The sequence below is a fragment of the Thamnophis elegans genome, chromosome 2, assembly GCF_009769535.1.
Source record: "Thamnophis elegans isolate rThaEle1 chromosome 2, rThaEle1.pri, whole genome shotgun sequence".
NCBI classification, from domain to species: Eukaryota; Metazoa; Chordata; class Lepidosauria; order Squamata; family Colubridae; genus Thamnophis; species Thamnophis elegans.
Genome location: NC_045542.1, coordinates 89,875,572 through 89,897,819, shown reverse-complemented (window position 1 = coordinate 89,897,819; position 22,248 = coordinate 89,875,572). Strand labels below are relative to the sequence as shown.

General features: G+C 40.2%; 1 protein-coding gene across 2 annotated transcripts in view; it reads right to left on the bottom strand.

Moving 5' to 3' along the window:
• Positions 1-284: 284 nt before the first annotated feature.
• The window catches only part of CANX (calnexin), a 31,922-nt gene continuing 9,958 nt past the window's right edge, over positions 285-22,248 (bottom strand). For both annotated transcript variants that reach the window (XM_032210516.1, XM_032210515.1), the window contains exons 6-15: positions 20,493-20,574; positions 16,346-16,538; positions 15,170-15,359; positions 11,566-11,679; positions 10,455-10,611; positions 8,749-8,964; positions 7,739-7,858; positions 7,491-7,632; positions 7,055-7,170; positions 285-1,431 (exon numbers count right to left, since the gene is read on the bottom strand). In XM_032210516.1, the coding sequence (XP_032066407.1) occupies positions 1,378-1,431; positions 7,055-7,170; positions 7,491-7,632; positions 7,739-7,858; positions 8,749-8,964; positions 10,455-10,611; positions 11,566-11,679; positions 15,170-15,359; positions 16,346-16,538; positions 20,493-20,574 (1,384 nt within the window). In that variant the 3' untranslated portion in view covers positions 285-1,377. The remainder of the gene's footprint in view (positions 1,432-7,054; positions 7,171-7,490; positions 7,633-7,738; positions 7,859-8,748; positions 8,965-10,454; positions 10,612-11,565; positions 11,680-15,169; positions 15,360-16,345; positions 16,539-20,492; positions 20,575-22,248) is intronic.

Here is a 22,248-nt window from a genome sequence, read left to right as displayed (position 1 = left end):
GCAAGACAACTGTTAGTCGTTTTGAAAAAGCTATGTATATAATTATATCTGAACAAAAGTATAAAATCTTAATTACTCTGAAAAATTCTTACCCACCAAGTAAAAACTGGGAGTGTTTTAATTCAGTGCCATATATTTAAATAAAGGATAACAGGTGGCAAAATATTTCTTCTTTGCTTTCCTCCATCATGCACTTCAATATAATATAGAGGATTATGCTTTTCTTAAGTAAACACTCTGTATTCTACGTAAGATTTCTGAATAGCTAGATACTCAATGCAACATATTTTAAAAAAATTTATTCATCTGGAACCCCCTAGATTCACAACATTTTGATACATGAAGAGCACTGAGATTCAAAATGTTACATATGCCAAGTTTTCACATGCTTATTCCTCAGCCACAAATACTGACATTTGCTTTCAGCACAAATAAAACTTGAATGATCAGCTTGCCTGTGCCTTTTATTCTGTGCATAAATGTACATAAGATGGCAACAATAAGAAGGTTAGCAACACTCTCCGGTTTCAATGTTTGGACCCAGAAATAAGTAGTGCTACCTTCTGAGAAAAGAAACACAATTTTAACAGTGAGCTAACAAGTGTATTCTCTAGCAGCAAAGCTGCATCTGAAAAAACTGTACAGGAGAAACAACAGCTGGAAGAGAAGGAAATGTTTTTTAAAAACTGAGGGAGGGGGGAAACACAAAAACTGAAATCAAATTCCAAATTGAGAAAAAGTTCAAAATCTAAACGAACAAGACAATCCAGTCTCACTAAAATCTGTTCCTAAATTCAGACTAGTGCAAACACTGTTTTAACTGAGCTGTATCTGTGACCAATCTGAGTATTTCATGGCCAAATGCTTTTCATCAATATGGAAGTTTGAGCACTTGAAGATCGCTTCAAATGGATTTTAACTTTATCCTACATTTAACATGATCATACTATGAGAAATAAGAGTTGTATAAGAACTTTCATCTTTGTAAGAAAGAAAAGACTTATAAAAACTTTACATCTGGCATTTTTCTTAAGGTTTGCTCTTCACTTCCATTGATAGATTAATACATTAATTTAAGCCAAAAGTTTTGAGACTGGTAATTCTATCATCTATTTAAAAACAAAATAAAAATGTTAGTTTTTGTAACTTTCCAGAAATTCATAGCCGGGTTGTGTTAAATGCATTTTTTTCTTCAGGAATATTATTGAGAAACACAATTGCAAATATTTGACTGCTAAACACTTTTCACTGCAGAGTATTTGACAGGAACCCATGGATGGTATATTTTGAAGATTTTTGATTTTCAGCAAAATGGTATCCATGGTCCTCTCCCAAACCATATCAGAAAAATTAATCAGATTAAGTTTTTAGGATATTTCATTCTCTTCTTGGTTTTCTATTTCTGGGAGACCTATTCACAGTTTCTTCTGCCTGCAAACATAAAAGAACATATAAATAATCCAGCTACATTCAGATATTTAGCTTTAAAAGTAATAAGCAGATATTTTCAAAGGTAATTTATTGAGATCTCAAGAATAATGTACGTCAGTAAATGTTGTTTGCTTTAACAATTGTTAGCACTGCTGAATAGACAAGCTACTTTTTAAAACCTTAAGCCTGATTTTTTAGCTGTCAATCAAATTTAAGTATTATCCCACATGCTTATTTCTTTCAATATTAAAAGAAAAAAATGTTTCAACTGTAACATACATATCAGAGTAACAGAAAAATCAAATTCAGGGTTATTTTTGTAAAAGGCATTACAAAATGTTAAGATTTAATATTTTTAACATTTGACATTAGCTTTTTTTCATTTTAATTTATTTGTATGCCGCCCTTTTCCCTGAAAGGGACTCAGGGCGGCTCACAACTCAAAGGGAGGGGAAAAACAAACAAAGTTACAAAAAACATAAAAACCATGCGTAATTAAAAAAGCACAACAGTCATACCATTCGAAGTGGGGCAGCGAGTCTTTAGCCCCAGGCCTGTCGGAACAGCCAGGTTTTAAGGGCTATGCGGAAGGCCTGGAGGGTGGTGAGGGTACGAATCTCCACGGGGAGTTCGTTCCAGAGGGTCTGAGCAGCCACAGAGAAGGCCCTCCTCCGGGTAGTCGCCAGTCGACACTGGCCGGCTGATGGAATTCGGAGGAGGCCTAGTCTGTGGGTCTAGTGGAGGTAATTGGCAGTAGGCGGTCTCTCAAGTACCCAGATCCAATACCATGAAGGGCTTTGTAGGTGACAACTAGCACCTTGAAGCGTACCCGGAGATCAACAGGCAGCCAGTGCAGCTCGCGGAGGATAGGTGTTGCGTGGGTGAACCGAGGCGCACCCACGATCGCTCGTGCGGCTGCATTCTGGACAAGCTGAAGTCGCCGAATACTCTTCAAGGGCAGCCCCATGTAGAGCACGTTGCAGTACTCCAGTCTGGAGGTCACAAGGGCACGAGTGACTGTTGTGAGAGCCTCCTGGTTCAGGTAGGGACGCAACTGGTGCACCAGGCGGACCTGGGCACATGCCCCCCTGGTCACAGATGACAAATGGTGTTCAAAAGTCAGCTGTGGGTCCAGGAGGACTCCCAAGTTGCGGACCTTATCTGAGGGGTATACTGTTTGACCCCCCAGCCTGAGAGGTGGAACACTTGGCCAATTAGTAGGAGGGAAGCACAGCAGCCACTCGGTCTTATCTGGATTGAGTACAAGCTTGTTAACCCCCATCCAGTGCCTAACAGCCTCGAGGCCCTGGCACATCACGTCCATCGCTTCATTGAGTTGGCACGGGGCGGACAGATACAGCTGTGTATCGTCCGCATACTGGTGGTATTTTATCCCGTGCCGTCGAATGATCTCGCCCAGCGGTTTCATGTAGATATTAAAGAGGAGGGGGGACAGGACCGAACCCTGCGGCACCCCACACGTTAGGGGCCTAGGGGTCGATCTCTGCCCTCCGACCAACACCGACTGCGACCTGTCCGAGAGGTAAGAGGAGAACCACTGTAAGACAGTGCCTCCCACTCCCACCTCCCGCAGTCGTCGCAGAAGGATACCATGGTCGATGGTATCGAAAGCCGCAGAGAGGTCAAGGAGTACTAGGATGGAGGCATGACCTCCATCCCTGGCTTTCCAGAGATCATCGATCAATGCGACCAAAGCGGTTTCCGTGCTGTAGCCAGGCCTGAAACCCGACTGGAAGGGATCTAGATAACTGGTTTCCTCCAAGGACCGCTGGAGCTGAAAGGCCACCACCTTCTCAACAACCTTCCCCACAAAGGGGAGGTTGGAGACTGGACGATAGTTGTTTAAGACAGCTGGATCCAAAGATGGTTTCTTCAGGAGGGGTCTCACCACCGCCGCCTTTAATGCGGGGGGAAAGACCCCCCTCCTGAAGGGAGGCGGCAACAACTGCCTGGATCCAGCCCCGTGTCACCTCCCTGCTGTTAACAACCAGCCAGGAGGGGCACGGGTCCAGTACACATGTGGAGGCACTTACAGCTCTCATGGCCTTGTCCACGTCCTCAGGGGTAACAGCCTGAAAATCAATCCAGTGATGTCCTACCAGATTATCCCTTGGTGCCTCAGCTGGTTCTGCGGGATTGGAGTCCAGGTCCGCCCAAGCCGAGCAACTTTATCCGCGAGGAATTGGACGTAGTCCTCAGCTCTGCCTTGCAAAGGATCGCTCGTATCCCTCCTATTTAGGAGGGAACGGGTTATCCTGAACAAGGCGGCTGGGCGCGACTCAGCGGAAGCAATCAGAGAGGCAATGTATGCTCTTTTTGTCGTCCTAATTGCCCGGATGTAAACTCTGACGCTGGTTGTTAAAAGTGCTCGGTCTGACTCGGACTTACTGGATCTCCATCGATGCTCTAGGCGTCTCTTTCGGCGCTTCATCTCCCAGAGTTCTTCAGTAAACCAAGGGGCCCTCCTGGATCCACTGCCTCGGATCGGCCGTAAAGGCGCAATCCGGTTAAGAGCCTCTGTCGCTGCTGAATTCCAAGCAGCAACCAGAGTCTCCGCTGGACTGCAGGCGAGAGTATCAGGAATAACCCCAAGCTCCGTCTGGAAGCCCGACGGGTCCATAAGTCGCCTGGGGTGGAACCACCTGGTCGGTTCCTCCTCCCTACAGTGGGGGTTTGGTCTCCGAAATCAAGCCTCAGTAGGTAGTGGTCCGACCATGACAGGGGTAAGATCTCACTACCCCTCAGACCAAGGTCACAACTCCACTGCTCCGAGAGAAATACGAGGTCGAGCATGTGACCCGCCGAGTGAGTTGGGCCCTGGATTACTTGGGTCAAGCCCATGGCTGTCATGGAAGCCATGAACTCCTGCGCTCCATCAGAGTGAGCGCCGATAGAAGGCAGGTTGAAATCCCCCAGAACCATAAGCCTGGGAAACTCAACTGCCAACTCGGCTACCGACTCGAGGAGCGAGGAGAGGGCTGCCGCAACGCTGTTGGGAGGCAGGTACGTTAACAGCAGACCCACTTGACCCTTGAGGTCCAACTTCACCAGCAAGGACTCACACCCGGCAAGCTCCGGAGCAGGGATCCTACGAGGTACTAGGGACTCTCGGATAACAATAGCCACACCTCCACCCCTTCCCTGAGCTTGCGGCTGATGTAGCACCTGAAAACCCTCTGGGCACATCTCTACGAGGGGGACTCCTCCCTCCGGGAGGAGTCCATCAACAATGTATACTTCAAAAAATATCAAATACACTCATTTGGGAATGAACTCCATGAATATATCAGATTGCACTTGATAGTGTTTAATATTAGAATAATCTTCTAATAATTTGTACAGTTATACGTAACTTCATTTTGAAATATTACTAACTGGAAAAAGTTGCTATATAAAATTTCATGACATTACTAGGAAGTTAAAAGTGTAGGAAAGGTAACAAAGTCAAATTATTATCTTGATTTGCTACAACTTCATGTAATGAGCTCATTAAAAAGTTGTACAGACTAGGACTTAACTACTGGGTAGTTCAGTGGATAGGAAGTTCATTCAGGATAGATCCCTGTGTGTGATTGTTAATGGGGTACCAATCACACATAGTGTCCCACAAGGCTGAGTCCTAGGTCCTATTCTGTTCAACATGTAAGTGATATAACAGAAGGACTGCTTGTTTTTTTGCTGATGACATGAAGTTGTGTAATAAGAGTTGATCTTCTTGGAGGTATTTCGTAACATGGAAAATGATTTGGCATTGCTGGAAAATTAGTCAAAAATATGGAAACTCTAGTTCAGTGTTTCTAAATATAAAATCATGAACTTGGGGAAAAAGAATCTTCTGGCAGAGTATGGTATTGGTGTACAGTGTTAGAACAATAGAAGAAAAGCATTTAGGTTTACAAAATGAGTAAATAGTGTGGCCACACAATTGTGAAGGCAAACAAAATTCTGGAATGTATTGTTAGAGGATCACCAGCATGAAGGAGGAGGCCCTAATCCCACTATATAATTCTTAAAATCAGTTCCCATTTGGAATATTGTGTCCAGTTCTGGAGATCTAACTTAGAAAAATATAGAAGATTGAATAAGTCCAGAAATGGACAACCACGACATAAAGCCTGAAGGACAAAACATTATCAAGACAGATTGCAGATTCTATGTTTTTATATTTTCTTTTAGAATTATCAACTTTAGAACAAAGATAACATTCAAGCCATGATTGTCTGCAAATTACAGAAACTAGTATAATAGTTAGTAAGTAAGTCAGCAATCCAGCTAGCCTATGTCATCTTATAAGACCCAAGGAGACCTGCCTTCTCTGCTGCACTTGCTCTTTGGAGAATATCCTCCCGCCACCTGAGTTCCCAACTTGTGTCTTCCTGCAGGCATTGGCAAAGGTTTTATTGGATAAAACCCATCCACTAATACAGTGATGGGCAACCTTTTTGGCGTGGTGTGTCAAAAATCGGCAAAAAATCGAGCATAACACGCGTTGTATGTCACTTCGACAAAAACATAATTTTGCCATTTTTTTCTATAATGCCATACATCTCGCTCCATGTCTCTTGAAAGGGTCGGCCACTGCCACTACCACTCCCTTTACTTAACCTTTGTTTTTTATTTTTTGGGTGCTCCATCAGTGGGCCAGTGACAGCAGATAGAATTATAGATAGCCAATGCTAATGGCGCTCACAGTTCCCGTTGGCACTCCGCTGTTCCCTGCTGTGGTGTGGTCGTAACCGACAGTCCCAGGAGTAGACTCTCTGTGCCGGCCTGACTGGAGAGAGGCGTGCACTGTTCCCGCGCTCCTCTCCTGCGGGTCCTCCCTCGCCGCGCTGATGACGTGTGCGCACGGCACGCATGCCTTACCAGCAGCCCCTGCGCTCAGAAAGGGGCGGCGGCGATACAGTGAGTGTGGGCGGGGGAGATCACACGTCCCGCCCCCCCCCCCCCGTTCCTCCAGCACAGATTCTTTCATCCTCGGCGGCCGTGCAGGAGCTGAGGATGAATCGCATGAAATCCTGTGCGTGTCACCCCAAATGGCTACGCGTGTCAGCACTGACACGCGTGTCATAGGTTCGCCATCACTGCACTAATTTGCCTTTTATACACAGCATTGGGGTGGGGGCATGTGGGGACGGTTGGTGTATGTGTTGTATTCTTTCATATTTTTCTCTTTGCAGTGGTTTGTTTTTAATTCTTTGTAAGCCATTCAGAATCCTTTGACAAACAAGCAGCCTAAACTCAATTTTTTTTTAAAAAGGCATCATTGGCTTTCAGAATTTTGTAGAAGTGGATACCAAGCAGTTTAGTATACAGATAATGCATATACAGATTCAAACCCTGCAGCTACACAGGGTTGGGGGAAAAATAACAAATGCTAATCTGCCTTAACAAATTTGTATCCCAACATGTGATGTTAGTACATAAATATTTACTGTTTCATTATAGCATACTTTTGTTGTCTCTCTTGATTCCCATGAAAAAGTTGTGGTTACAGATTTAGGAGGCAATATGTTGTATGATAGCCTTATTAAATATACTAATAGTCTAATACCCTGTATTAATATTTGTCTCATACAAGTTTATATAATTAAATACTTGCCTCTGTAATGTCTCTGCTTTCTTCTTCCTCTTCCATCTCTACCTCTTCTTCTTCCTCTTCTGCTTCCTCTTCTTGGCTCACATTTTCTGTATTTCCATCATTCCTGTCCTTCTCTTCTAAATAAAGTTTTACAAGGTATTATTTTTTTTACAACAATAGTGTCAGTTTTGCAGACCTCAATGCAACAGACAAAATTCCTGATGTGTTTATATAATTTTATGATATTTATGTGAATTTGGGTAATAACAATACCATGGATGATATAACAGACAACTGGGAATAATCAATACCTACTCCCCCAACTGATACATTAAAATTGAACTTTCGTTGTACTGCAAAAGTCATCATTCTTTTCTCAGAAATCAAGACATTTTTTGAAAATGGGCAATTTTCCCAAACACTTAGTCATTTATGAGCTTGGGGCACTTTTACTTACCAGGCTTTTTTTCATTTGATTCTTCTTCTTCTTCCTCTTCCTCATCCTCTTCTTTTTCTTTTTCCTCCACCTTCTCTTCTTCATTTACATCTGGTTGAGGAGCATCTGTCTTTTTGTACTCTGCAGCACTTGGTTGTTTTGTCTGAAATAAAATGTTGAAAGGGTTTTCAAGTTCAGTTCTTCTAAAATGGACTGTTTTCTTTCTCAGTTTATCAAACAAAATGTTTAAAATCAACTACCATACAGACCTTTCCAGAGCAGCAGAAAAGAACAATGAGAAAAACAGGCAGAGCCACTGTCAAGATATATACTATCCAAAGCCAGGGACGTTCTTCAGCAGCAGCCATCATTTGGGTCACGACACCAGGCTAGAAAATAAATTTAAATCTAAATATATGCATATGCATTTGGTATAGTAAACCATATAGTTGCCAGAGATATAATTCTATCGAATTATTAACACATACCTACAACAACTTTATAGCATGGTACTCAAATTACATTAAGTTATTTTAACTCATATAAATTAATATATTTATAGAACCCTCACCCTATTTATGCAATTGTAAAGTGTATTAAATGTTTGAGATGATTAAGGTGATTTCTAAATCTCTTTAACTACTAACATTTCCAAATATTAATTACTGCAACAGTTTCATCACTGTTGTAACTAATATATTCTATGAGAGCAATCTAAGGGTTGTTCAAGAAGATTAAGCATGCATATTTGAGTTATCTCACCATTTAGTTTCTTGAAATTACCTAGTGGAAAGAATGCTAGAGCACCCTGACTGAAAAAGTCAGGACTGAAGATCTGTAAAGCTATTGCTAGCAATGGGTTTTCAGAGTCAGTTGAATCAATTGGTCAATAGACTAGCAGCTTTCACCTGATAGGATATAGCTTTCTTCTGCCTTATTTTCTTTGGAGAAAATACTTTTGATCCTAATGTCTGGTATTAAACTAGTACTTTATCTAAGGCTACAAATCTAAAAAAAAATGGCAGTTACTTAATTTAGCCATTAAAAAATAAAGAAATATGAAAATGAGTTAGCATATTCCATCTAATAACACCAAAACAACATTATGAATAAACTAAATAAAGAATACTGTAACTCTATTTGCCATAAAGAAGTTTTGTTTCTTTTTTCTCAAAGAGGAAAATACAAATCAATCTGTTTAATAGAAAAGAAAAAAAAGAATTCCAGAATAGTATTTTATGCTGCACTATTAGGAAAAAAAAAAACTTTTCTTTCTCACCTCAGCAGCACCATCAGCTGCCTTCTTCAGGCCCCATCCATCATTACCCCAATCATCTGCTACTGCTCGCTCAGTACAGATGATGAAATTGTCAAAGAATATATCTGAAGTCATAGACCACAATTCAAGTCCCACAGCATTAAAGGGGGTCATTTTGAATGGCTGTAAGTCTTCAAAGAAGTCAGGGTTTGGAATCTTCCTTGGCTTCCAGATGCCCTAAATAATGCACAGACATCACTGAATCAATTCTATAAGTCTTAATTACTCAGACATTTTAAATAACACTTCAAACATTCCATAACTGAACATATTAATAGAAATCTTAATATCCAATTAAAATATTATGAAGCAGGCTGTAGAAACACTGTAGTGATCTTCAGGGAGACATTGCCTGAGCAGACATTGACAAAATATAAATTGTAGTCTATTGTCATATAAGGCAGCTTCTATAGAGGTACTTAAATTATTCTCTGTAGCATCACAATCTTGTGGCACTTTATAGACTATTAATTACAATTCATTGAGAAGTTAGATCTGGATTTTAATGGAGACAACAACTTTATTTTTTTGTATGTGAATGTCTTATACAAACACAAACAGAAGCAAAGCTAGAACAGGAAAAGGAAAAGAAAGCAAGGTAAAAAGGGGAAAGCAGTGATTTTTTCAATGCAGTAGAATTTAAAATAGTCTGAAAATTTTGCTTTACATATTAGTAAGTTATTAGGAATTTCTATAACAACAAATTAATCAACAAAACTTAGAAACAAAGTTTCATTTTTTTCTGTTTTGGACATAAAGTCCAGAAGCAGTTTTCAATAGAAACAAAACTGGATAGATTCTTTTCTTTAATTAAAGTAGTTTGTTTTGCCATTTCTGACAACTCCTATCGCTTTTTCCATCCATTCTTCCATTATGAGACAATGGCTTCATTTCAGATTAGATTTTTGTTTCATTCCACCTTTATTTTTTAAAGTCAATGCAGTGAACATGCCCAATACACTTTTCTGCTATTTTCTTAACAACAACAAATCTGTGAAGTTAGTTGGGTTGAGAGGGAGGAACTGGCTCCAAGTCATTCAGCCAGCTTTCATGCCTAAGGGTGGACTAGAACTCAGGCTCCTGGTTTCTAGCCTTGTGAATAATCTTACTATTGGTACGGTGACTGTATTGTCACCTAGTTGCTTGTAAACATATTACTTTTTATGTGTACATTCAACAGAATGTCCCTGATTTTATTTCTTCCATTCACTTCTCTATGGCCTCGCACCTTCCAAACTATGTGAGTAAACATACTAACAGCTGATAGCAGAATTTCACACACTGGATGAAGTAGTCTTGTAAATTTATGCTGTAGCAACTTTTAAGGAGCCACAAGACTATTTCTATTTTTTCATATAAAATTTTCTGAAGGGGCAAACTGGGACTGTCATGGAGATCTGAGTCAAGAGGGATGCTATTGTGGCCTGTGGCACCACTGCAGGCCATATACCGATAGCCAAAGGGCTGGATGTGGCCTATGGACCATACAATGCCCAGGGATGATGTAGAGGTAAATTCACAAGCTTATTTTCTATAAATAATCACCCATCTGTATTTCCAAAAGTGTTATAATTTAGTTCTGTATAATGATCTGACAATATATCTAGTTTAACATTGAAATAATACATAACAAACATTCCTTGACAGAGATTTTTAAAATAATATACCTGATAATTGGGGTTGTCAATCATAGTAGGCTTCCATTTGCCTTTATAATTTGGATTGTCAATTGTGGGCCGTTGCCAGGTACCACAGCCAGGAGCAGATTCACACTTGGGATTTGCAATCTGGGGTGCCTCCCACTCTCCATCCATATCTTCATCCCTGAAACATAAAACTCTGCTTTAGGACTTTCTTTTTCTCATAAATGCAGAATATGTGCATGGGAAAGACATAATCAATAACAATTAATTATACTTAATCCAATATAAAAATACAGTATAAATTACAGTGTTGAAATATTAGAATTTTATTTAGGTTAGCATAATATACATCCATCACTGAAAAATTATGTAAACTAATGTACTAGTACTATACGCATTGCTTCCGTTTATTGACACATGGTCAGGGAGAAACTTTGTGCTACAATATATAGTTGAAATTCAATTCATATTGACTTATGCTATGAGAAAGTATTTGCCCTTTTCAGTCTTGTGTATCTTTGCTACTATTACCAGAACCTCATGGATCCTTCTGAAATAAAGAAAATCTGTGTTAACAAGTAACACTAAACGTAGGTGTTTGCTTCATTTATTTCACAAATTAAACCATCCATCATAAGATCTTTGAGTATGAAAAAATAGTTGTCTCCTGCTTGAGCAGAGGGTTGGACTAAAAAGCCTCCAAGGTCACTTACTCTGTACCTAGTAACTGTCTGCAATCAGCTTTAAGTAAAATGACTGCAACAGAACTCTTCCAGTAATTGGTGATCAGTCACTCACTTTTCTATGTACTAATTTTAATCCATTTGTCTTGGTAAATTGCTCCAACCTGGGAACATTTGAGAACTTTCTGGCGCCAACTATTCATTTCAAATTATGCGACAAAATGACATTTGCTGGCTTTGATTTGGCCATTTCAAAACACTATATCTGTTACTCTTTAATTTTCTTATAAATATGTATGGATGTTTAGTCCTTAACTTACAGCCATTCGTTTAATGACCGTTCAAAGTTACAACAGCATTAAAAAAAGGTCCTCACAATTATGATCACTGCACGAGTATACTTAGGACCATGGCCTAAAGCTAAATATATTGTGAGATCAGTATTAACTTACCAATCCTCTGGTTTTTCGGCATCAGGATCAGCTACATATTCTGGTTCATCATCCAACCAACCTTCTGGCTTCCCAGCATCTTCATCTGGAATTTTAGCAGGAGCATCCTCATCCCTATAAAAAATTAACAATCAAAATTATGTTATTGTATTTACAATTTATCATGGTTTAAAACCAAAATGTTAGCTTTTTCAAATATTTATTAGTTGTCCTAGCCAAATCAGTTCTCATTACTGATCATTTGTTCAGTAACAGTTTGAAGTTATAATATGCTGAAAATTAATCTGACAGCCAATTAGTACAATCATTTACAACCTTCTGAGTGTCCCTTAATCATGTGATTATTAGTCACTATATGCTGCCCTGTACCTGCCTGGGTTTTGTTTAGCCTTTGCAGAGAAGAGACTGGAGAGAAACGAATTGAAAGAGTAAGCCATTTGCTTTTCTACACTGAAAGCAATACAACTGCACCAGCAGCATGAAAAGACTGATTAGAGAAATCACTTGCTTCAACCATGCACCTTGCAGAGCAATGATTGAAGAGGGATCACAAATGTATTTTAAGCTGTTTGCATCGCATGCTTGTTACGGTTAGAGTTGATTGCAAGTGTGATCACATTGCTTTCTATGTTGGTAAGCAGGCATGCCTGCATTCCAAAGAGTGGGAAAATGATTAGGAGGCACATAAAATCTGAAGATATCAAACTGACTAGTCTTATCTTTTTCCAGTCAGAAAATGTTGTGGTCATGTAATTTCCTATTTAATGAACTTTCTCTTAACAAGGGAGTTGCCAATCCCAGTTAGTTTATAAATGAGAACTTACCTGTAGAACCTGGTAGCTTATGGAACTACCTCAAAGTAACCAGACCTTAATCAGTTCCACAGGGAAGGATGTCTTTGCCTCCTAGGAGGCAGCAGAGAACACACTAGGCAAACAGCCAATGCTAACACCTTCCTGTCAGGTATTCCCCATTGTATGTTTCTTCACTCACTTGCAATCTCTTTCTCATCAATTAACAGAAGGTAGTCCTCACTTAGCAATTGGAATCGTTAACTTTTAACCTCTGTGGCTAAATGATTGTAGTCATAAACCACAATGTCACATTATGACTACATTATTTAGTGACAGCAATAATGGCACTCTCTGTTGCCATTGTTAAGCAAGGACCTCCTAATTTCCAGCAAGCCAGGTTCCAACAGGCCAAGCCAAGGGGGAAGCGGCAGGAGCTTGCAAGTCTCAGGTGGCTTACAAATTGCTTACAAGTAAGATAGTAAATGACTGCTGTTAGGTGGGGGAGTATGCATGAGAATGTGCAGATGACTGACAAAGTATGGCATGACATGGACCAGCCAGCCGGGGAAGTATGAACATGTGATTATGAACGTGTGGTAAAGTGCAATGGCTGCTGCCAAATGCGCAGATGATTCTCAAGGTCCAATGAGAGCACAGCAGGGGTGGATGCTGTTAGATGGGAAAGGGTGTGCGAGTGTACAACCCTTGTACAAGAACTGGAGTGGGTGTTTCCAGATATAGGAGTGGCTGTTGAGGAACAGAAGAGTATAGTGGGGTTGACTGTTGCCAGATGGGGAAGAGTGTGCTAGTGAGTGATACAAAAAGGTTGGAGGTGGCTGCTGCATGGTGGGGGAAGGTGTACAAGTGGCTGCCGAGACATGGATGGAGCGTGGGTAGCTGCTGTCCAAAGAGGAGTGTGTGTGCAAGTGACCACCTCAAATTGATGTATATTGTGGGTGCCATAGCCAGGCTCCTTGGAGGAAAAAAGCTCAGAATTCAAGCAACTTACAGGAATGACTTGCCAGCTTCCTACTGAGTTTGCTTCTGGCAAGCCAGCAGGGAAGATTGCATGATGTAGGATGTTGCAATTGTTATTAAGTGCAAGCTGGTTGCCAAATGCCCAAATCATGATCATATGACTTCAGGGGTGCTGGGATAACCAGAAGTTTGAGAACTGATGTTAAGTATCATAACTTTGACTGGCCATTGAATGGTTAACTGAGCAGCAGCTGGAATTCCATGTGCATGTCCTTAGTGTGCCTTTCAAATGTCAACTACGTTTGCTACAGAGAAAAGCCAGAATAGTGTGCTGACGACATCCCAGTTGTACACCCTAACTCTGGCAAGAGCTGTAGTTACTTTTAGCGAATGTTTGCAATTCAACAGTGATGAAAAAATAACTGCAACCAATCCTCACATTTACAAATCTTCACAGGACTGTAAAGCAAAGGAAAGCTGAGGTATGATCATTGCAGCTTCACAGTGACTTTGTTTATTTACTGAACTGATAGTTCTATTTGTGGTCTCAAGGGGTACCTGTACAAGTGATGATGTACAAGGACTTAAAGGTGCTTGCGGATTGGGAATAAATGTGTCTCAGCTCTAGCAAGACTAAAGGTCTCTGTGTTGTGGGGCTGTTTCTGGAGCCATTCCAGTGAATAGCACTCCCTCAAATAGAGCTGGTGTGCAATCTGGTTGCCTTCCTGAACCCATAACTACTGTTCAAGGAGTAGATTAAAGCTATGACTAGGACAGCCTTTGCACAGATCTATCTCACATACAACTTGTGCTCAGGATCAACAGGCTCTGCTTATAGTCATTCATGCCTTAGACACTTCCTGTTTGGATTATTGCAATATTTATATACGACTGCCTTTTAAAAGACTCAGAAGCTTCAACTGGTCCAAAATGCAGCAGCAGACAGTTCAGGATGCACTGAGGTTTGGCAAAGAAGCACCTCTACTATGCAAGTTGCACTAGCTTCCAATAGATTTCCGTGTGCACTTCAAAGGGCTGGTTTTCACTTCGGGACCTCCTTTCCAATTATTTCTGTGATCCCACCATACTAGGAAAATGGGTTATGTTCCAGATTCCCTCAGTGAAACTGTCTCATCTTGCAGCAACAAGATGACAACATGCCTTCTTTGTTGCAGCTCCTCTCTGGAACAGGTTCTTCCTGGCGACTGGATGGCCCTGATATTGTTAACCTTGAAAGCTGTAAAAGCCTACAGCCTCATATAAGTAAGTCTATGACTGAAAATAACTATCAGGTACCTTAGTTTTTGTATTCCATATTTGTTTTTAGCATTTTGTCTTGTAACCTGTCCAGTTATTTGCTTCCAATTAGTAGCCATATAAAGTTAAATATAAAAAATGCAGAGTTATTGAATTGATAGATGAGATTCCCTAGCTTGAACACTTAGTATTTTTACTCCCTTTACCTTCATTACAGCAAGGAATGCAAGGAATATAAGAACATTTCTGAAAAATTCTCAGCTTGCTTGCTAATGCCCCGAATAAAGGGAAACACAACAGTGCTGATAAGAAAATTCGTGAAAAAGGTAAAATCACAACCATAACATTCTCATTCTACAAAAGCTCAAACTCTTTTCTCAGATTGCAGGATAAACCTGGGCTCAATGCATCTCATTAATGAAGCTATTAAGCATACCTATCTATTAGTACACAGAGGGATTGTCTCCAATTCCATAATATAATTTATACCAAACAAGGCTACAAAAAATGAGCTCCAGTCTCACCTTCTTTCATCCTTTTATAATGAAAATAAAGAGTCTTCAACAAATACTCACCAATCATCTGGTTTAACAGCATCTGGATCTGGAATTTTAGCTCTCTCATCCCAGTCTTCTGGCTTCTGATCATTTGGGTCTTCTATCTCACGTGGAGGATTCACAGGAGGGGTCATATCAGATAGTAGATTCCCAGTGTTTACAACAGTTTGATCAATCAAAACTTCAAAGCTGTTGTCTGGATTCAAGACTATGATAAAAATCCAGAAATATAAAGATAAAATGAGTTCAAAAAATCTGCCATTATCTTTTGGTCTACTGTCTCCTATTTATAAGGCATTGTGAAGGGATCTTGTGAATGGAATGCAGTATTAAAAATATTTCACCAAATTCAAGCAAGCAATAATATTTTGGTTCCCTAGACTACTCAAAAATTTCATGGAAATCATATAGTCAGTCCTTGACTTACAACCATTTGTTTAGTGGCTGTTAGTTAAATTGAGTTATGACAAGTTTCCACATGGTGGCATGATCAAAATTTGGGCACTTGGCACTGACATATATTTCTGACAGCTGCACTGTCCCCAGGTCATGTGGTCACAATTTTAATTTTCCCAGCCAGTTTCCGACAAGCAAAGTCAATGAGGGAAGCCAGATTTGCTTAATGACCACATGATTCACTTAATGGTTTGTTTAACAACTGTGGCAAAAAGGTCATAAAACAGTTTGCTTAACAACTGTGGCAAAATGCACTTAACAACTGCCTTGCTTAGCAATGGAAATATTGGGCTTAACTATGGTTGTAAGTCAAGAACCATCCAGTTCTCCTTATTAAAGACCAGTTCTGCCAAATAGAGTTCATTGTTAAGAATCATGGGGATATAAAAAAGTTATTCTTTACAATATAGTCCATATGTTAGACCCACTGATAAATTAGAGCAGGAAATCAACTCTCCATGAAGGTAAAAACTAGCTTTATCGAGATGAGTCATAACAGAATTGTGTAAATCTGACTCTGCTATACTTCTTATATGCCCATGAACCCGAGAGGTCTCTGACTGCATTTCTCAGTCATTAAAATAGTTTCATTCCTTTTTTCATAAATAACATTTTTGCATATTTTCATCACCTTCCTTATTCACTATACCATAGTTGAAAATGCTCCCTCTCTTGCCTTCAATAATTACTATATTACAATTTCATCCATAAAAGTATCCAAGTATGTGTCTGCTTTACCCAGCGTATAAAGATGTGTCTTTTTATCAGTAAAAAAATTCTTTAAATCTGCCTCAGGACGTTTGGCATGTTTCTCCTCATATTGGCCAGTCTTTGGATTCTTGTGACGGAAAATGAAGTGTAACTTGTAATCTTCACCACACTTGTCTGGACCAAACATGATTGTGTATGGAGTCTTATCATGGAATTGGTCCTATGGAAAATATAGATAGGAAAACCTTCAAAATATAAATTAACTTTTAACAAAGCTTTCATTTTACACTTTACTGCACACCTAATTATATTTAAATTTAAATGAGCCTACTAACCATTTCTCAGCTGACAGATTTAATTCAAAACGGGGAAGGGGGAGAGAATCCTTTGTTAGGATCCCTTTTTTAGTGCAAAATAAACGAATGCCCAAATGAAAAAGATTGATATTCTAACTAATGAGCAATAGTTTTCATTTCTTAGCAGTTTTTACAAAAAATGCATATGTAACCTGAATGTCATTAAAATAATGGGATTTATGATAAACAGTAAGTGTTCAGTAAACTGACATGCCATCATCTTGTTAAAGTATTAAGATGATTTGCAAGAGACCTTGCTGATGGCGGCAGCTTAATGAGCTGCCCCCCACCCCGGGTTTCTGGTCGCGTTATCTGCCTAAATACCTGGTAGATAAACTCATTCTTCAGGCAAAGAAGGGTGAGAGAGAGATCCAGCTGGTAAGAGCTTTTCTTTGAAGTTTGCAGTTGTTGTTTTTTTTGCTGCAAATGGAAGGGAGGGGCCAACCGTAGGCTGAATCACATCTCCGTGCCAGAAAACCTCTGCTGTTTTTTTTACGGCGCAAAGCAAGGATCCCCCCACTTAGGACAACTCTTGATATATTTATTTGAGATTAATACAAGCAGAGTCCGTACCTGAGAACCTTATCTGCCTTTTTTCTTATTTTTTTTAAATCCTAGCTTCCTTTTACAAGAGTTCCCTTTGTGCACGGGATTTTTTTTTCTTAAAAAATAAGCTCCTAAGATGGCGTTGGTCCCACATTTCTAACTATCCAGCAAGAGCACTGATAAAAAAGATCAAAGGAACAGCCAGCTTGCAGTCTCTCTCTTAATTAGCTTACAAGACTTTATGTTTTCTTATCAACTTTTAAAAGATTCCTTGTTAATATAGAGACATTCCAAACAGAGATGAATATGTTGAACTGTTTCATTACAATGCTAATCTCTTGAAACCTGCTTTGTTACAATGCTCTTTTCTGAAACCCTTTGAAAAACCTCTAAGAACAAATAAAGGGGGGACAATACTTCTTTTCTTCGTAAGCTACACAGTGGGCCAGTGGAGTTTGAATAATTGTTGAATAAGAAAAGATATAATGGCAACAAAATTAAATTCGGGGAGACCTTTTTCTAGATGCACATCGCACACACTTGGCACAAGTCGCAGCTTCCACCATCTACGCCCCCTACTGGAGATTTGCTAACAAAAGAACTTTTTTTTGAAACTTTTAGAGAATTTAGAGAGCAGAATTCAAAAGCTTTCAGAGAATTCAGAGAGGAGATAAAGAATGAGATGAAAGACTTATATGATAAGCTTGATAACAAGATTGCCAAAACAAATGATGATATGTTGGGACTTGTAACTGTACTGACAGAATATGTTTCTGGAATGGAAGATAAGCTAGAGGTTCTTGAAAAAGCCAATACTAACTTGACTTCCAAAATTGAAGTGGTGCAACAGAGTTGAAAATGCTGAAAAACAAATTGTTATGATGCAGTACACACAGATGGAGCTTGCATTAAGAGTCAGGGGGCTGCGTGAGGATAAACAGGAGAACTTGAAGCAGATTTTTTCAGAGGCTTTTGACCGTCTGGTGGAAAGACCGGGGTCCAACTTTGACTGGCAGATCGAAAAAATTTATCGCGCTAACTCTTGGCTGGCAAAACAGAAGCAATTTCCCCGAGATGTAATTATATACTTTGCTACAAGAGAGTTCAGAAACATAATACTACAAGAGTCTTATAATACCAGGCTTCAAATTGGCGGGCAGGACTTGATTGTCTTCAAAAAAATACCACCTCAAATGCTAAGAGCCAGGAGAGATTATGCTTTTCTAGTGGAAGAACTTAGAAACCGTCAGATACAGTATAGATGGGATGTGCCATTCGGTATTATAATTACATTTGATAAGCAAAAATATCGTCTCAACTCTGTATGGGAAGCCCGAGATTTCTATCACAAGATCCTGAAGGTGGGACACCCTGAATTATCTGGATCTGGAGAAAGACCACGAGAAGGACAAAATAAACAGCAAATCACACAACTACCAGACAAAAAGCACCATTTCCTCCCTCCGGAGAGCAAGGGGTCAGGGAACAAAGACCTAACCGTATGACTACCAGACGAATGGGAAAACAAGGTACATCGCAACAACCTCAATAACCACCGCCCATTGACCAAGGAGTTGTGGTCTGAACTCATTACAGAAGAGAAATAAAATATTTTACTATCTCAAACAGTTTAAGAACGATATAATTTACTTGTAAGAAATTCATATCAAATCAACTGATCAAAAATATTTGTTCAACCCTGAACTTGGTTAATATTTTGTGACCTCTGCTATGGAAAAGAAAAATGATATAGTAGTATACTTAAGAAAAGACATTAAGGCTGAACTAATTGAAGCAGATCCCTTTGGAAGATTTATCGCATTAGACTTAATTCTAGAAGGGAAAAAGACTTGATGGATGACTTCTAATTGAGAAATGTTTGGCGAGAAAGAAATGCAGAGGCATATGACCTCACCCCTTTTTTTTTTTCCTGATGGACATCTACCCTTTTCAAGGATTGATTCTACACAAATTACTAATGATTTATTTTCTAGGGTGAAGAAGACAAAGATTGCGGCAAGGGTCCTTTCGGATCATAACCCAGTCTGGATGGAATTGGGAAGGGTAGTGCAGGCAAGGAGGTCTTGGAAGTTGAATGAGAGTTTATCTAGATATGAAAAGTATATTAATGATTGTAAAAAATTGCTATCTGAATACTTTGCTCTGAATAAGAATAAGGGTACTTTCATGGGATTTGTAGGGGATGCAAGTAAAGCGTATATGAGAGGAGTACTGATGAATATAAACAAAATACATAGATATAAACTAGGGCAAAAACGAAAAGAATTGGAAGAGGAAATTAAAAGAAAAATTTGAAATGTATCCAAATTGTGTTATAGAGGGAAGGAGGTGTTCTAACAGGAAGAGATTTAAAAGGCATTCTGGAAATTTTTTTTCCTTTTTTTTTTTTTTTTGCAGAATTGTACAAAGGAGACAAAATTAAGGGTTTAGATATAGACAGATACTTAGATAAAGAGATAATACCCCTGGTTAGAGAAGAGTACAGGTAAAAGTTGAACCAACAAATAACCTCTGGGGAAACCCTGCAGGTAATCAAACAACTAAGATTAGGAATAATGTAAACTGTTTAAAGTTTGAGTAATGGCAAGAAGCTGAGTTCAACGTAGAGACTTTACTGATTTCCCCCCCCCCTCTTTTTCCTTCCTTTTTTTAAAAAAAAATTTTCTTTGGTTTTAATATATTTCGACTGTGTTTGATAAAAAGCTATACTGTGTACGGACTCTGGGAAGTCGGGGGGGGGGGGAAGGGAGGTGGGGTTTTAGGGGGGAGGGGGGAAATATAGTATGTGCTGGATTTTAAACTGATTAATATGATTGCACTTGTATACTGTTGCGTTGCTAATTCTAGTGTAAAAATAGGAAGCTGAATATATTGATAGATAGTAGAAATACACCGAAGGGAGGAGTAGAAGGAAAGAAGAAAGAGGGGTAGAGAGGGTGGGAGAGAGGATCGGAGGGAGGGTGAGCTGGAAGGGAGGGAGTGTATTGGGAGAGAGGAGTGATAGAGGGGGAAGGGAAGTAGGTTAGAGGGGAATGTTGGAGGGGAGAAAGGAAAGTTGGAGGGGGGTGAAAGAAAGGGTGTATGGGGGGTTGAAGTGGTTATATGGCCCCGGTTATGCACAGTATATATGTGACCGTATGAAATGAAAATTAAAATGAAATAAAACATATTTAAAACAAGATGATTTGCAAGAGTGTAATCCAAACAAATAAACATTAAAATCTCAAAATTAGAAGATTAACAATACTCACCAAGTTTAAATCATTAGATTTGGTAAGCAGTTTCACATACGCACCACCACATTCAATTCCATTTTGGAAGTTGACTTCATACCTAAGTTTGCAACATAAGAGGTTACAGTCATTTTTAAAAAAATCCTATTGAAAATGATTTCACATGCCACTACATTAACATTTGTCTATCAAAGCTTACATTTTTGTTTGCGTTCTTCCCTCCTCTCACAATTCCTTCCTAGGTTTCTCTCCCAAAAATTACATTTACTTACTTACACACATACCCCTCCAATTTCCAATTCTATCATATAAAATAATAGTATAATATGCACATACCAACGAGAAACTAAATTTATTTTTTATTTATTTTTAAAGATTTTTTAAATCTGTCCTTTATTATTTTTATAAATAATTCAAGGTGGCGAAACACTATTCTTCCTGCTATTTTCCCCACAATAGCTCTGTGAGGCGAGTTGGATTGAGTGACTGGCTCAAAGCCACACTCTTGGTTTTCATGTCTAAGGTGGGACTAGAACTCAACAGTCTCCTGGTTTCAAGCCTGTGCCTTAATCACTAGAGCGGGTGTCAGCAATCTGTGGGTCCAGAGCCATATGCGACTCTTTCAGCCCTCTGCTGCGGCTCCCAACACTGCTGCTTCTGCCATCTCCTGTTGTGGCCCGCCAGCGGCCAGTGGAGCTGGTGGCAGACTCAGACAGTGAGGAGATTGGGGAGAACATGGGCCAATCCTGGAGTCTGGGGAATGCTCTGATGAACGCTCTGCGTCGGAGGCAGAGATGGCGCCAGGGCCATCTGACCGTTATCAGCTGCCTTTGGAGTCGGAGATCAGTGGGGCAGAAGAACAGCTGCAGCATGTTCCCGATGTGCGCATGCAGAGAGCTGCCAGGAGAAGGGAACAGTTAAGGAACAAGGGACAACTCGGGAGTAAAGATACAGGTGGATGGTGAATGACTCCTCCCATAGGGAATAAGGAGCGAAAGGGGAGTGGAGTTTGCAGGAGAGAATTAATTCATTTAATTAATGTAAAGTTTTGTTCGCGACTCAAGAGACTCCTTGCCAAGTATTTTCTTGTACAGCATTGTGTTTGGAAGATATTGGCCTGGCCGTTCTCCAAGCCTGATAAGGTCTGTGGTTGTAAATTCACCCTTGAAAGACTGTTTGCCGGGATTTTGCTGGATTTGAATGAGAGGAATTCACATTAGCTTAATAAAAAGGGGTTTTGTCAGGACAAGGAGTCTGCTTCGTGATTTGGTGAAGCCTAGGTCAGAACACCTCCATGGCCTGCCCACTGCTCTTGCAGTGCCTTGCACAGCAGTGAAATTTAGAGTGCTTCACAATGGGGGAGAGGGGGTCCATTCCTCCTGGAACCCATTACGATGTGGAGCCACAATGCAACCTTGTCCCACTCGCCCCTGCAACACCAGCGGTGGTGTCTCGTTCTCGCCTCCTGGATGTCAGTTGCTCTTCCTGCAGAGCCAGCAGGCCACCACTGACCAGGTGATCGTAGCGTGCTGTTCATAGGCTGGTCGGCCTGCGGACGTCAAATTCCCACCACACAGCACCAGTTCAGGGGTCCCCACCCCAATGACAAAGCCATGCGAGGTTTGACAGTCGTGTGGGTCAGGCATGTGTATCGGGGCGGAGAGCAGGTCGCGTGTCTCCAGCACCAACAAAGTAGCCGCCTGCTGTTTTCTGCTGTAGTCTGTCCAGCAGCAAGATCCAGAGAGAAAGAGAGAGATAGGAGAGAAAGTAGAGA